The sequence below is a fragment of the Platichthys flesus genome, chromosome 3, assembly GCF_949316205.1.
Source record: "Platichthys flesus chromosome 3, fPlaFle2.1, whole genome shotgun sequence".
In the NCBI taxonomy this organism is placed as follows: Eukaryota; Metazoa; Chordata; class Actinopteri; order Pleuronectiformes; family Pleuronectidae; genus Platichthys; species Platichthys flesus.
Window position 1 is genome coordinate 10,508,452 of NC_084947.1, and position 17,311 is coordinate 10,525,762.

Here is a 17,311-nt window from a genome sequence, read left to right on the forward strand (position 1 = left end):
CCTTAGTGTATTCAGAAACATAAAATGTCCAAAACTGTCAATACAGAAGGGGGAAATAATAGAAAGTTGTTGAGATATTTGTTCTTTGCAGTTCTCAGGCTACTTTTCTTTAATCATGTGAGTGTCTTGTAACATCTCTTCTCTTCTCTTTTCTTTTCAAAAGCAAACATGCATTGCATTTTTTTTCTGACTTTGTTACATAAGCAATGATGTGTCTTTGTTGTTTCGACTGCTCCAACCTGTTCACTGTCAAATGCCTTCTCAAAAATCAACTCATGCTTTTATGTTTTTGGTGCGACTTTGAGATTCTTCGAAGGTGCTAAGGAAATAAAATGTTGTTATTCTTTTATTTTCTTTCTGATCGCACACACATGAACCAGGTGTCCAACCTGTGAATCTAACATTCAGATATTTTTGTTTCTTACAGCTGGCAATGTGGGACCCAGTTCACGGTTTGAACGGCACGCTGACCGACAGGAAATTAGAAAACAACATGAGAGGAGTGGTGCTACGCGTTGTCACCGTCTTGGTGAGTACACCGACATGCTTGTTCTCACATGTGCTCGCCTTATTCAATTATTTGACACGATTGTCCTTTTATCGGCAAATCTGCTCCGTTGTGAATCCAGCCTGTTGTCTAGTTTACGGCTCGTCGTTCAACTCTGTCTTCCTGGGGCAGTTTGAGAGCCTGCATGGGGCAAACAAACATTTATGAGTCAAAGTGTGGAGGGGAGACCTCAACACAGGGAAAATGTAGCAAGGTGAGCCTACTAATGGACTGAGCCATCATCATTTCATTAGCTTCCATTTTGACATTTGACAGCTGGATTATAGAGGCCGTTGGAGTCTTGATGCGAGTGAGATTCCAGCTCTGTCTGTCTCGCCTGCAGCATCGATTTGATTACATCCCATGAGTGCTTTAAAGATTCACCACTGTAAATTCTTCATATCCCTTCTTTGAAGTGAGAAGCAGAGAAGAAAACGCTAATGCCAGACATCTTTCAGGCTATCCCTTTGTCTCTCTCTCTAAATTTTTCTCCAGTCTTTGATTTTGATCACCCTTAAAGGAAAGAAGAATATGAATTGTGTTTTAGAATAGCATCCTTTTTCCCATATGTATGTATGTGTGTGTGTGTGTCTGTGTGTGTGTGTCTGTGTGTGTGTGTGTGTGTGTGTGTGTGTGTGTGTGTGTGTGTGTGTGTGTGTGTGTGTGTGTGTGTGTGTGTGTGTGTGTGTGTGTGTGTGTGTGTGTGTGTGTGTGTGTGTGTGTGTGTGTGTGTGTGTGTGCGTGTGTGTGTGTGTGTGCATATGTGGGTGTGTGTGCATATGTGGGTGTGAGTTTCCTTGTGAGGTCATGTCTCAATATCACTGTGAAAATCAACACCATGCCAGTGTTGAGATCCACACCTTTAAAGTTAAATAAGGAAAATTTTCAGCTCTGTGAATAGACAAGGGATGCTCATTAAACAGTGTGTGTGTGTGTGACCCTAGATAACTGATACCTCATGAGGGACTACAGACAGAAATAGATGTGTGTGTGTGTGTACATGGTATGAAGGGTTCTAAAGGGACCTTTTCAACAGATTGTTCTGCGTTGTCATGGGGGTTCTCTCCTCTAATACAACCATTTTCTGTAAAGCGTGTGTTAGAAAACACAAACCGACACACATGCACAAACATTAAACTGCAAGTGGCATGCTCCCTTCATTCTCACCGCCAGACTGTTGAATAGTTATTGATTAGTCAATTGCTGATGCGATCATACCACAATTAGGGCCAAAGACTCTAAATCAGTGCCATTGATTAGCAGGGAGTGCATTGATTATTAAATGGATGTTACCAGCAAATGGCTACATCATTCTAATTATGTGTCCATGGTCCTATACAGGGCTCAGCAGTGTAACTAGTCAGGTCACAGACACAACTCAATTGATATTTTGCACTGGGAATTAAATTAGTAGGTTTAAACGACTACGTGATAACACTGTGTTCTTCACAGGAACTTGATTTTTGGTAAATCACACAGCGTATAACTCCCTACTCACTGGCTTGCATATGTTCCTGATTTAGTATGTCTTATCTCAGCAGCTGAGTTTTCATCTTTTCCTAATATTATGTGCTACTTAATTATTTTTAGTTTGCACCCCCCATTTCCCTGGTTCTAGTCCATTTATGAGCAGCACGCTGAGCTCAGCTACGGCAGCCTAAATAGGCAGCCACAGGCAGAAGATGTCCCTTTTTTATCTTGAGTTCATATTTTTGGAGCTAATGAAAGAGCAATCATAGTGTTTTCCCCAAATGTACCTAAAGTTGTATTTTTGGATGACAAAGAGGTGCAAAGTTACCACAAGCAACATTTCAGACAAGATGTGATGATTGATTATAATTTATGATTTGTATTAATGATTCAATGTTCCATTCAATTTGCGCAATTCATATTTTCTAGTTAACTTAAGGTAACACTAAACTATTTACATTAGATTGCTCATTTTCATCTGCTCTGGTAGAAGTCACAGCACAGTGCTTGAAACTGATCATTTTGTGACTGTTTATGTAAAACCTGAGAGAAAAAGTCAAATCTTGTCAGGACCTCTTGAATATCTGCATACTACAACATCCAGTACATCCTAAAGTTAGCCTGAACACTCTAACCCTTTTGATTTTTGTTTCTAAATTTGTTAGTATAATAACAATAAGGCAGTGAAAGGGCCAAATGCTAAATGAGCCGCCAATAAAGAAAAGTGTGGATTGAAACAAAACAGCAAACGGCACAACACTTTTTAAGACTTTTTTACAGAATATGCTTGTTTCTAGCCTTGGATACAACCCACACAAATGCACAAGCACTGGTGTTACGGGCATGTTTCCTACTTAATGCACTGGCAGTGAATCTTGGCATTGATATGAACTGTGAGCTGTTGCTTTTCTCCAGTATAAATGTCATTCCTCAAGTTACTTAGCAGTCTGCTGACTTGGTCCGTCTTAAATCCCTGCTGTCCTTGATGCTAGTATTGCACCGCGTTGCTCAATGACTACTAATAGACTCAACCATGGCTAGACTCCAACTTTAAGAAAGTGTAGGTCAAGGTGAGCGAGCAAAAATACCAGATGGGTGTGGGACAACACAGAAGGTTCACCTGACACCAGTGTAATTGTTTGATGCCTTTGTTACATTTTAAAACAGAGATCACAGAGTAAGGGAAAAAAAAGAAAGTGCTCATGGTGTTTTGACCCCGAAGCTACAGGGACTCTGTAATAAAAGCTATTTTACCTGTGTGTATGGGAAACAGCAGAGACTTACCATAGTGTGTTCCAGTTTCTGCAAATACTTGACAAAAATCTGCGGTACAGCATCACAAGTCACGGATTTTCTTCTTGAGTCCCCAATCAGCGCTGCATGTCTATTGTTATGTGATACATATTCTCCAGCTTTATTAAAACAGAGACCAACGGAAAATGTATTTTCATAATGTTATGAAATCTAATCTCCTGCAAAGAATGCTAGAGCTTTTCAAAATTCATATTTCCCTAATTTCTGAGGCAGATCCGTAGAGGATTTTTGAAAATGCTGCACCATGCTGCAAATCACCACATGACTTTGTCATTTCCAGCACTCCCTCAGAGGGCTCTTCAGATGTTATTAGTCTATGTGGGAAATTTATGTTTCTTCCCCAAGTCATGTCTCCAAAAACGCAGGAGCAGCACTGAGACCCCATGAGGCACTTCCAGTAAGAGGAAACGGGGGGATACAGTTCTACCAAAGGAAAGGGGGAAGGAGGAGTGACGAGAATTTGGAGAAGTATCAGCAAGAGAGAGAGGAAATGAAGGGAACAATTGCCAAATGTTTTGGCATGAGTGATAAGTGGGAAGTATTTTAGGATGGATGGATGGATGGATGGATGGATGGATGGATGGTGAAAGAGCGAGGCGTCCTGGACTTGTGTTTTGGTAAAACACAAGTCCAGGCTGATCATAAAGCATTACAAAGCCAGACCACATTTCATACGGTTATTTTTCGTGACAAGGTTTTAGTCTGGAAACCATCGACTGAGTATTGATTTAGCCCAGAGGCTTAAAGTCAGGCCAACCAGTGAGCTATGGGAAGTGTTTACAAAGCATTAAAAAATTAAAACTTGAACAACCCCCTCCAACCTTTTTTTTTAATATAGAAGTTATGTCCGAATTTATGCCTGTATTATTTTTTTACTTCAGATTTATTCAAAAAAAAATGTTCAATATGTTGCAGTGCCTAAGCCAATAAAGCGAAGATATTTGTCCAAATGTTTTACTTTACTAATTTAATGAATCTTTGCAATGCATAGTTAACCCCAGGAATGAGCTTTTGATGTGAAGTTTTAGAGCCTGGGCAACTTGTCATCAGGGTCTTTGTTCCCCTGTACAACATGTTCTCTCTATCATATTTTCGTTTGGTTAATGAAGGTTTAAAGAACGCCCAGAGGGAAGCAATCAGTGGCACTTGTGGGGGGTCATTCAGTATGTATGGATGTGTTTGTTAGTGGGTGCTCCTGTCTTGATTGATGGATGCTTGTGGTGAGAGAGGGGACTTGGCATGCAGCTCCACTCACTGTCTAATAGCTTATTGAACGAAAGCAGCTAGCAAGGATTAGGAACCACCAAGTAAACGTGTGGCATACCCCGCATATGTGCACGTACGTGTTTGTATTTGTGTACTTAATGTGCAGCGAGTATCCAGTCAATAACACACAGGCCCTCGTAAATCTGCAAAGACATATTGGCCTAAAACATATCGATGATCAATAGGGATTTATTAAAGAACAGAGGAAAAAAGAGGGGTGAGGGAGAAATGGTAGGTGTGTGGTGGGGGGGAACTGAATGAAATGCTCGAGCCAAGTACAGTAAATAAAAGTAAACAGCCTTAAATGTCAGTTTTGTTCAATGTGATGTATCTTCAACAGGAAGCTGTGTTCAAGCTGGCAACTTGGGAAGCTGCCAATGTCGATGGCGATTAATCTCCTTAAATTTAATGGTGCAATTATTGATTTTTAGCATATTATATATTTTAATAATGTTGTATAAGTTATGTTTAAACTAATTATTGAACCTGGTTTCTTCCGTGAATAAGAAAAAAAGCTGAGTATGGAACTCTGAGATCTGAGCAAAGACTAAAGTGGGGGGTACATCTCCTGGAATTCCAAGAAGACAAAAAAAACTGCTTCGGGAAGCATTTCATTTAATGAATTTTATAAGTACATTAGTTCCATTTGTCTTGGTACTACAACACCGGGCAGAATACATTTGTGTTAGAGAAACAGAACTGTTTTTAACCATTTTACCATACTGGTAAATAAAATAGTCCACTAATGGTATTTAATTTGCTGCAGCTCCCAGTTCTTAATGTGTAAATTCCCGGTTTGCCTATGTCTGTATAACTTTTTACCTCTAAAGACACTGTAGAGTATTTTTAATCATCAATCAACCAGTGAATGAGGAGAACCATTTTTACCACCAGAGAAAGAATGTGAGCCACTGGGGTGAGAATTCACCCTGACTGTGAAATCACATTTCTGACTCTATAATGAGGGTCATGCATAGAGTAGTGGGCTGTTTGAAAGCCTAAAGGTAGCAGTGTGCCTCGGGTCTAGTTAGATTCAAATGGTTTTGGTAGTGTAGAAAAATTATGATACTGTCCAGGCATTAAAATCCTTAGCTTTGGTTTTTGGTCTTTCCACATCTATTGTTTATCTGATTGTTGTTAAGTCACTTCAAAATTACATTTGTACAATGTAGGCTATCGAGATCACCCTCCCATCCTTTAGCATGAGCCTGTGTGGTGGTATAATGGCCACTTGAATAATTGGGTGATTTAATGCTTGAACGACTGCTGTATTGATCGGCTGCTTGACAGACTCACTGACTGATTGATCCTCGCCTTCTAGGAGGAGCCGTTCGTAATGGTGTCTGAGAATGTTCTGGGGAAACCCAAGAAGTACCAGGGCTACTCCATTGACGTCCTGGACACGCTGTCTAACTACCTGGGCTTCAAGTACGAGATCTACGTCGCCCCGGACCACAAGTATGGCAGCATGCAGCCGGACGGTCAGTGGAACGGACTGATGGGTGAATTAGTCTCCAAGGTAAGAAGAAATGATTTGCCAGTACACACACACACACACACACACACACATACACGCACACATATTCTTACTCTGCAACATAAATCAAATTGAATTATGGGGAACAAGTAAGGAAATAATGAGAATCTAACTTGCTGATAAACTCGCAAAGGAGTGTTTGCTACCTTTTCATGCACTTGTTGGCTACTATTCAAATATATCCGTGCATGCATGCCAGGCATCACTTTTGCTAAGTGGGTTCAAGTTCCATAGGTTGTGTCTGCACTGTTCAATCATAACATCCCAACAAGAAAGGATGTCACATCATCAGCAGTAATTTAAATTATGCTGCCACAGTGCTGAGTTTGACTTCTTGAAATTGGAGAGAGCACCAGCTTCTACGGCAGGTCGCCTGAAGTGAACTAGAGAGGGTCTGACGTCAAAGATTCAGAGCTGTGATATTGCTTATTAGGGGAAGACGTCTGTAAAAATATGGGTCAATTCAAGCATATCCGTGTGTTTGATGCGTCACAACTGGCAGGCACTTGAACTGTGCCAGTGGAAAAAAAAAAAAAAAAGTTATTTGAGATTTCTCAAGAGAGAGTGAAGAAATAAATGTGATTTTCACAAAGATGGAGAGGCCTCTGGTTTGTGGGCAATACATTGGCACAGGTGGATGATAACTGCTTCAACTATAACAACACAACCACATGCAGGTTAGCTGAGGTGGTTTCACCTTTGTCGTCCATTAGCACAAAATATATTTACTTCACTGCTGGGTAACAGCAGTGTCCATCTGTCTACTCCATCATGCCATATCCGTTTCCAATGACAGCTTTGCCATTGGTAGACAGTACAGAATACCTGAGATTATTTTGACAAATTACTAAATATGTTTGATATTTGTGTCCGTATGTTCATATTTTACACCACAGCAGCAAAGAAAGAAAGAAAAAAAGGAACTTCTCTTTCAATTGTTTTGGTCAGAGTAATAATTCAGATTTCTTTTGGGATTATGACTCCATAACAAGTTGAAGAACTCTCAGCACATGCAAGTCTTTTGCTCTCATACTCATCCGTCATCCTGTGAAAAAGAGTCCAAAATCAAGTTTATTTCAAAGTAGGTTTTCACATAGACGGAATTTGCTTTGGTCTTCTGGTGCATTAATATGAACATATTGAAATGTAGTCAGGAGGTAGAAATGTGACGAGAAAGATAAAGAATATTAAAGAGCAAGTCGTGTGAGTAAAGAACAGAGCACCTTCGGCTACAGAAACAAAACCTAGGTTTACACATCAAAAGAAACCTGTAAATATACAAAGCAGCTTAAGGTTTCTCCAACATGTTCTGTTTCTTTGGAGGTCGTCTTGTGGGTGACCTGCCAATAATAGGCCCTGAGTTTACCTTACTGCCTCACTGGACTTTCTTTCATCCTCGATATAACTTACGGATTGTAACAAATGGCTGCGACAAGGCCACTGAAAAATAACGGTAGTAACAACAGTTACATTTTTTTGTATTACCTGAACCGAGAAGAGAAGGGAATTTAGAACTATTTCAGCTGGAAACAGGATTTCAGAGTTCACTGAGCATATATGGAATTTATAATCCTCACTACAATCACAGTAGTTATATTCTTGGAATCCTATGCTTCATGTAAAAGTGCCTTAAAAAAGGGACTAAGTATCTTGCAAATCACCACAATAAAAAACAACCAAATCTTTCACTATAGTTAATTACAAACTCTTTTGGCAGAACACATAGCACATGTATTGACCTCTATAGAATTGTAAAGTGTCATGACATTGAAAAAGTGCATTCCGATTTTTTCCCTTTGCTGCTGCACACTTCATTTCATGTTTTTCCTCCATAGGTCAGGGATGTTATTTTATTATCTGCAATGTTTTTTCAAAAGCTTTCTATGCCATTTAATTTACTTATTTTTTTCGTATTTATTCATTTCACTGTGAAATGGAGAGCCTTGCCTTAAAAGCATGTTCAAGTTTGAACATGCTTTTAAGGCAAGGCTCTCCTTCCCTTGACCTTGTGTAGCTGTTTGTGTTCAGTGTTTGTATCCTTCCCCGCCGCACGCTCACAAAATGATAGAAATATGCTTTGAGCACGATGCATATTAATGTGTACACAGACAAGCGCGGGCTGTTAATAAACTGAACATGCAAATAATTTTGTTTTCCCCGTCAGTCAGCAACAACGTTTATCTTTCCAAAAACCCAATTACCAGATAATTATTATCCAAACTGCTCTCTGGAAGTTTCTGTGTTAACGGACCACAACAGTCAGCACAGCAATTAATCTCTACTCACACACGCGCTGGCATGCATATTGTTGTGTTGTCTCAACCAGCAGGCATCTCGCTTGGTTTCTCCCAATATGCTTTTTATGCAGCATAAGTGACAATTTCTGTACATTTGAGTTTTTTTCTTTTTTCTTTTCTTACTCAACTGGAAATTTAGCTGATTTTTCTCACCAGCAGTTGATTGAAATTTTCATGTTGTGCGCAAGTGTACGTGTGTGTGAAGATGTGAATGCAGTGTGCGGTGAGTTAACATGCAAGTGTGTGCCGGGTTAAACATTTGCAAAATCAGCAAGACAATCTCATTATTGCATCAGTTCATAATAAGTCTAACTCCAGTATAAATTTCTCACATGCTCCCTCACACCATCTTAAACCCTTATGCTGCAAGAAGACAACAGCTGCTGGCCAAGCACCAGGACTAAAAACATTTCAATCAGGCATCATGGCAAAAAAAAATCACTGGCAGCCTTTTCTTTTTTTTTTACTCTGTGTTTATACGTAGATAATTATAGAAGTAATTTCTTGTCTCTTAAAATCCAGAGAATTCAAAGCGAATGCAGATCAGTAGGATAATAAATGAATGATTCAGAGGTCATGTATCACCGACAGTCCTCATTGTGCTTCCAAGAGAGTGCTTGCATACGTCTGTACAGTGCAGAGGCAGAACGGAGCGTGAGACACATAATGAGAGTATCCAAACGTGAGCTTGTGTCAAATCATGGTCAGGGTGAAGGAAACACACACAGAGCTGTTGCTGCTGGCAGGTGGCTGTAATAATCAGACAAGCCAGTCAAGTAGTTGACTAGTTAACAATTTGCAATGATAAAAAGATTTTTATTTGAGCCTGATTAGAGCTGAAAACATGTAATTAAAGGACAATACCTCAACCATTGAGTTATTGCTGGAGTGGCTCGAGTTTGGCTGCCCAGCAAGCAGCATTATCAAGAGCACTTTCTACAATTGCAGTGCAGACATCATATTCAATTTCATTTGTATAGCGTCTAATCATAATTATCTCAAGGCACCGTACATAGTTACGGTAAGACCTTAAAAATTTTAGAGAAACCCAGGGTTACTGCCTTTGTAAACCAAACACAGCACCGCCACAGATGAGGAAATATAAGCATTTGTTTGGGGCCGAGATGCTGCTACAGGTCCAACATTTAGTGGCAATGACTATTGTTCATAAACCTTATATCATATGCATGACCTATACCTTTCACTGCAAATTGAAATGTTCGATGGTTAGCCGAGGCAGAGGTTGAAGCAGCCACCTGCTCTACCTCTGGTCACACATTTCCTCAGTGTTGATACTTGATCCCCCTCTCCTCTGCCTCTCGCAGCGGGCCGATGTGGGACTCTCTGCCCTCACCATCACGCCTGAGCGAGAGAGCGTTGTGGACTTCACCACACGCTACATGGATTATTCTGTGGGTGTTCTGCTGCGCAAGGCCGAGCGCACCGTGGACATGTTCGCCTGCCTGGCTCCCTTCGACCTGTCACTGTGGGCGTGCATCGCGGGCACCGTGCTCCTCGTTGGCATCCTGGTGTACCTGCTCAACTGGCTCAACCCACCCCGGCTACCCATGGGATCTGTGTCCTCGACCACGCTGTACAACTCCATGTGGTTTGTGTACGGCTCCTTTGTACAACAAGGTAAGGACGAAGCGGGATGGAGGGAGGGGGACGCAGAAAGGGTAGAACAAAAGAGGAATGTCAGTTGAGTGAATGTGGTGGTGTGTGGAATCCTGAAAACATCTCGAGAAAAACTCAAGAATACAACAACAACAAAAAAGCCAAGAAAAATAGCAAAATTTGAATCAATAAACCAATGGACAGGGGCGAAATCATTGTCTCCTAAGCTGAGGTTATTTACAACAGCAAATACATTTGGAACAAAACAAAATGGGATGTTTTTTATGCATTTAACCGACACTGTGATCTATCTCAATCCTAAACTATCCAATATGTTGCAAAAGGCTGGGTCTACAAAAAACCTTGTACAGGATCAAAGATGTGAACATCAGTATTCGGTGTCCTAAAACCACTATCACATTGGTACAGGCCAAGAAGGTAGATCGTTGTGGACCAGGAGCCTATCAGGCCAAACTAGTGGAATATAATCGTAACATGTCTTCCCATGTAACCAACTAAATCTGGCTTGCTTAGTGATGGGTTGATGCAGGTACGTTGTATATTTTGTGTGGTCTCCTAATGAAGCAAGTCAAGCTCTATAATTGTCTTGTTTCCTGAATTATTTGTGTATTCATCTTGTTTATGATTCTTACCCCAGCTGGCAAATAGAAGGTGCACAGGAGTGTTGTTGTTTGCTCTTTTGCGAAAGGGATTTGAGCTTTTACAACACTGCTCTGTATTTGCGGCGTCCATCGCAAAGGTAAAACACAGCGAGAGGAGGGAAGGGGAGGGAGGCGTAGAAGAGAAAGAACGTGGTTGCTGAAGCAATCTACTGTGAAAGATTTGATAATCGCTGTCTTCTGGGTGTCATAAGTGTGGGTTGACCTTTTCGTGTTCGAGCACAGTAGCCAAATGAGAACAAAAGGGAGGAGAGGTTCTGCTCCATATGGACTGACTAGAGGATAATGACCTCTTCCTTGTTATCTACCCAAGGATTTTCCAGAATCCATCAGGCTGTGCTCAGGTGAAAAGATCATACAATTGACCCCTGGGGAAGGATTTAGATTTCAATTTAAATCAGTGCAGGGATGGAGCCACACCAGGGAGAGGTAAGAGCAGAAGGAACAAAATAAGATCAGAAACATCTCAATCTCATGTCTTTGGAGTGACTATTCACTCGGTCCATATTTAGAATAGTATGAAAGGGTCTGAATATCAGCTCATTAGATGTTTGCAGTATAAAAAAATAACAGCTCTCTTCCAAATGAGCACAGTTTGCTTTCGCTGTCATGCTCCAGGAGTCACAATGGTTAATTTCTTAAGCTGCATTAATTAGACACAATTTAGTTTCATTTTTTTGTATGTGCAACATTTTAGGCCCTGAATGAGCAACTGATGAGCATTCCTCCGTTTGGTAAATAATCCTCCATCTTGTGCTGCAGCTAATGGCGGTAATGATGATGATGATACATTCTAATTGCTGTTTGATATTCACAATCGTTTCTCTTTTTAGCCTTAATTAACATTTTAGTCATGGCATCATTAGAGAGAAAGAAAGAGCGAGAGAAAGGATCTAATTCTTCCAGAGTGTGTCTGTCCTCTGTGTGTGTGGGGGTGTGTGTGTGTGTGTTTATCAGTGTGTTGAGTGTGTACAGCTGCGTGTTGATCAGGTGCTTCCGAATCATGGGAGTGGAGCTGTGCTGAATCCACAGATAATTTGTTTCTGATTCGGCTTGCTGGAACTATCTGTCAGAAAATTAACTGAGCAGGCACAGTCGACTGCCACGAGGCCACACAGCCCAACCTTCAGCAGCTTTAAAAGTCACCTGGAATGATGTTTTACTTTCATCCTAGCAATTATTTGCAAAGCAGAGATCTCTTTCAGACAGCTGACAGCTAACCATGAACTCAAGATATATCCAAACTCACAATTTTGGCATAATGTGAGTAACTAAAAACATTGGTTTAAAGTCATTGAAAATGTACAAACACACACTCTCTCACATACACACATATATATATACAGGATGTTCATTCAGCAGCTCTCATGTCTCAGGAACTTTGTGCTTCACCCTGAACTCGTACCCTGGTGGATGCAGACACACACACACCCGCAGAAGGAGGGAGCTAGAGATGAGTGATGAAAGTCACTAGTCAAACATGATGCCAGAACTGCAGGAGTATTACACTGATTTCTCTCAACCCTTTTATTTTTCTTTGCCCGATCATTGTTTCTTTTTCTTCCTCTCTCATTTTTTTGTAACCCATTTCTCTTTATTATACTCCCATTTTCTCTCTTTCATCTTCCTCCTTTGTGTCTTTTTGGTCCTTCTCTTCATCATGACTTCAGCCCCCTCCACCTCTCATTCTTCCTCTTTCTTTGTTCCCTCTCTCCCTCCCTCCCTCCCTTGTCATGGACACCAAGTTACCGGCCATTTCAGTCTGATCAGTGTGGGCGTGCATGTTTCTGTGTGTCCGTGTGTAATAACCATGAATCACCGAACTGAAAGGGCCAATATAGACTGTCTGTACCCCATAAGTTATGTCTAATTGGTCAAGGAGAGCGAGAAAAAGAGGGGAAGTGGGGAAGAGGTGAAGCGGCACAGTGGGCAGCTCTGCATTTGACAAAATGTGCCAGTTGCTTCTGGAATTTGTCGACTAATACATCAAAGCCCTTTGGCAATCTGAGGATCTGGTTTTGTTATTCAACAGATTCCTTTCAACTAACAAAACTTTGACACAAAGAAAGGTTAAACATTATTTTACAGAAATACCTTTAAGCTATTTGTTCCACACTGTTTATAAAGATAGACGACATGATGACTCATCATGGATCAAACTAAAATAGTGAAAGTACAAGTTAAATAAATTTTTCTCCAATATGATCATGTTAGGTAGTTCTACACTGACATGTGATTTAGTGCAATTTTGCTGCTAAGTTTGATTTTTATTAATTAATTGAAAATGGATCGACTGACATCTGAGATTAACTCACGATTGGTCAAGCACATATATGGGCGGGAACTCGTTACCACTGCTCCATCCCCTGGTCACGGCTATGCAGATTCGGGCTCCTTATACACAATATGGCTGAGTATTTACCCAGGCTATTTCAGCTATATTTCTGGATAACTAGAGCAACTCCAGACACATCGTCCATCTTTTTATACATTCTATAGCCCCACATTTATACCTACAGTAATAACTTCACATTCATAATTGTGAGTAAGTTTTAAGATTGTAAAAAGACTCTCACCACTTGCCTCCAATTCATAAAAAAGGGGCAAGTATAGGAAACTGAATGTAAATGGACAAAATTATGAGTTTACAAGCAATCATTGGGTAATGGTTATGAAACATGGATGTATGCACAGTCAGCCAGATTAAGGTCAGACACCACATGTTAAGAGCAATAAAGCGTGTGAGGGAGAGGACTTTGTAAGGTCAAGTAGTCTACGGTAAAAAGATTCATAATCAAGCTATAGAATCGAGCTGTATTGACTTACATTACACTTCATTACATACATGTAGGACACAGGTGGCTGTTTTTTTCTGCTGTGTGCTGAATACCAGCCTGAGTCCCCTCAACTCTAAAACACACAGTGGAGGTGGGCAGTGGGAGGAATGATCTGTCAGCATCAGTCGTGGATGTTGCACTGTTTTTTCTGAAAGCAAACCTCATTTCCACAGTTGCCAACAAACTCTATGACTTTAGTGAACAGAGACTTCACGAGAAGTTTTACTTACAGTGTGATCACGTAAGTTATAACGTAAACAGCGGATGCAGAGAGGGAGATGTTGTGGAGTGGTTTTGATTTCAAGCTTGTGAAATGTTTCCTATACGGAGATAAATTCCAAGCCGGGATGGGAAGGTCATTCCAATATTTCTCAGACCCAGGAGGGAGGAGAGTTGGAGATGAGTAATTATCAGGTCACAATATATGGAGACAGAGCAGGCAGTGCAGGGCATTGACTGGCTGGTCTATGTGCAGAGCCTGGACAGGCCACGGCCTGCGGGTACGGCGATGTGCACTCATTTGCGATCTTGCACACTAGGTTTTTCGGGTTTTGAAATGAGCCACCACAGGCGGTCAGTGGAGGAGGAGGGTGACATGCAAGAATTGGTAAAGCTAGAAAGCAGGACAGCCTACAGCAGTTTGGAGGAGTTGAAGGCAGCGTGGTCAGAAGAAAGTTGCAGTGCTTCAGTCAGAAGTTCCAACGAGCCGAGCAGAAGTGCTGATAACGAAGTATCTACTTCACGCTGTGCTGGGGATGATTGAAAACCATCTGGAACATAAGAAAATGCTTGAAAGCAAAAAATATACAATGCATTTGTGAAAGGAAAACAGTTTTAGGTGGCATAGAATCAGAGTGTTTCTCATCACCAAACATCAAATTAGGCAAATTAAAGTGGACCCTTTGTTTTTTCTAGTTTGAGTCATCTGAAAAAACCTATTGAACATGCAAAGTAAGTGCTGTAACGATGCAGTTAAGCTGTGCTCAGTGTCATTAAAAGCAAACCTCAAAGTCTTTAATGAAGACGCTGAATCAAAGGAAGGGAGAGAGAGGGAATAAAACACCAGAAAGCCCAAACATTATAAAAGCAAAACATATTTTAGCACTTCCATTTTAACATGGAAAGCTTGTGCTCTGTCGCCACCTCTGTGTCGCTCAGACATCAGCCACCGTGACAAAGACGACTTAAAAGAGCAATAAATCACATGAGGGACAGAACTGTTAAATCACGTCAGTGTAGAAGTTTTTGAGCGGGCTAGAGAAAATTTTGTTATTTTTCCTGCTGTGCGTTGAATACCAGCCAATGGGAGACAGAACAGATGATAGAGACGATCTATCATCTGTTCTGGATGTTAAATGGTGCATGGTCTGTATTTTAAAAGCGCTTTTCTACTCTTAATAGTCACTCAAAGTGCTTTGAAGTACAGTTTTTTTGTCATTCACTAATTCCCAGCACTTGTTTTTCTTTGAGGGGCAATTTCCGGTTTTGTATCTTGCCCAAGGACACTTCAGCATGCAGATGGGAAGACTGGGATCTACCTACCTTATCCACAGCCGCCCCCTATTGTTTAGAATCCTCCTTTTTGTCTTCTGAGTTTCACAGCGGGAGAGCATGTGCGGTACATCACGTCACAAATCGTGCTATTCTTGTGTTTAGTGTTGTTTTTATGTACTTACTTTTGGGCGTGAAGCAACACGCTCTTAAAGGGAAGAAAGCAGAATTGGACAAAGCTGTCAAAGGGAGGGTTGACTCTACTGTGAAAGGTGCGAACAAGCGATGGAAGCTCGCAGTTAAAGGAAGTATATGTTGGCTGACGGTTAGCCTGTGCTGAAGGGACGGCGACTCTGTTATGCAAGTCAGATTTGTTGAAAAGGAAGAATGTTTAAACCAAGGGAGACACGTTTAAAGAGCAGAAGCATTACCCTCTTCTTCCGTCCCATTTCCTGTTTCGATACCCTCCTGTCGTCTCCTATTTTCCCGCTTCCTCGCTGCCGTGACTCCTTAAGTTTTTTCCCGGTGGTGTTTGAGCTAAAGGAGAACATTCAAAAGCAAAACTCCGGAGTCACACTGAATATTTGCCTTTAATAAACCTTTCCCTGTTGCTCTCTTTGTCTTTTTTTTTCCCCCTCCTCATCTTCTTCCTCCCTAATTAATATCCTGACCAGTAGGGGGGGAGAGACACACCACGGAGAAGCAGACTGTTTTTTGCGGGCTCATGCGCACATATGTGTTTATTATCTGAGCAGCTTCACTGGAGCTGTGAGTGCCACTGTGTCTCAATTAGTTGTAACTTTGTTGGGAATAAAGACACAGCCACACTCATAAGCACACTCTCAATTGCACTTTCTTTATTGTATGAAAAAAAGTCAGGGCCATAGGCCATAATCCGCACTTTAATCTTTTCATCTGCTGCTCCAAACATTTCTCGTTCCCCGGCTTTTTTATTCTTCTCACACACTTTGCATCTCCGATTCCCCACTGCCCCCTGATGTGCATCTATCCTTCTGGGTCTGTGTGAGAGAGAGAAATAAAGGAGATGAGTGTGTGTCCTTTCACAACCTTGTTAGAGAGCCGAACAAAAAAACGGTTTCCTTCCTGCCTCCTTTTGTGTTTCATCCCTCCATCTCTCAGTGGTCTCCATTCTCCACTTCTCTCTTCTCCGCTGAGTTTTCTCACTGTGAGTTGTGTTCACATTCAGCACTCCCCATTCCCTCTCGCGCTCCCTCGAAGTGTCTCTCCCTCTATCATTATCTCTAATCCCGCTGTGCTGTACTGCTGGGAAGCTAACACTATCAAAATTTTCCTCCTCTCGTCCTCTATTTTACTCCCTCTCTTCTTCCCTTTATGACTCCCTCTAATCCATTATCCCTCCCTAACGACTCTGTTGTGCCACTGTGACGTGGACGCAACCTCTGGACACCCATGCCGCCTGACTGTCCCCCACTTTCTGCACATCTATCCTCCCTCTCCTCTTCGCTCCATCCTTGTCGCAGTCTCTTCTCGGCTACAGAGATGTGCCACTGTAAAAAAAGACAGTCTCTCAGCAGTTCCATTAAACGCACGTCTTTCTCCTGCTCTTTCTTCCACTCAGTGCTCTCTTATTTCTGTCACAGTTGCTTCCTTGCCTTCCCCTCCGTTTTCTCTCCATTCCACCGAGATCTCACTTGGTCTCCCTCCGTTCCCAATTTCCGTACTCCTCACATGTGATGCGTTGCAATTGTTACCAGGTCAGCCACATCCCATTCAAACCTTTCTGCCTTCCAATATCAAGTTTGTCAACTTGATATTGTGAACGTGTTGTATAACTGCTGCTTATGCACACAACCAGCAAAAAAGACCAAGAAGAATTTATTCTCCAGCAACTCCCAAGAGAACTTTAGCTTTAGCTGCAAACTTCTCCATGAGCTAACCTTTTTAATTTGTTCTGTTCTGAGCAGGTAGCTTGTATAAAGGCTTTTAAACCTGTTTTGCAGCCTACAGAAATGCTAGCAAAGTTGTTGGCCAGAAAATAATAAAACAAAAAGAAACTGCAAGAAGATGAATCTCAGTCGAGCTGAGGAGAGCAGCGGAGTCAGGTGACAGGTCCCTGTATCCTCAGTCAAGCAACTCCTTTTACATGCAAGTAGTCAAAGAAATAATATGTAATAATATAATGGCTTAAAATGACTAAACTGGTACATGATCTTATCTGTGGACATGAGTCCCATTGGGCATAGATATCCAAAGGCAATGGTGGTGAAGATGGT

The 17,311-nt window shown here is 41.3% G+C and overlaps 1 protein-coding gene across 1 annotated transcript in view; it reads left to right on the top strand.

The window, feature by feature from the left end:
* Positions 1–17,311, top strand: part of grid2 (glutamate receptor, ionotropic, delta 2) — a 425,270-nt gene that overhangs the window by 331,489 nt on the left and 76,470 nt on the right. The window contains exons 9-11 of the mRNA XM_062385076.1: positions 428–529; positions 5,919–6,116; positions 9,757–10,069. Coding sequence (XP_062241060.1) covers positions 428–529; positions 5,919–6,116; positions 9,757–10,069 — 613 coding nt within the window. The remainder of the gene's footprint in view (positions 1–427; positions 530–5,918; positions 6,117–9,756; positions 10,070–17,311) is intronic.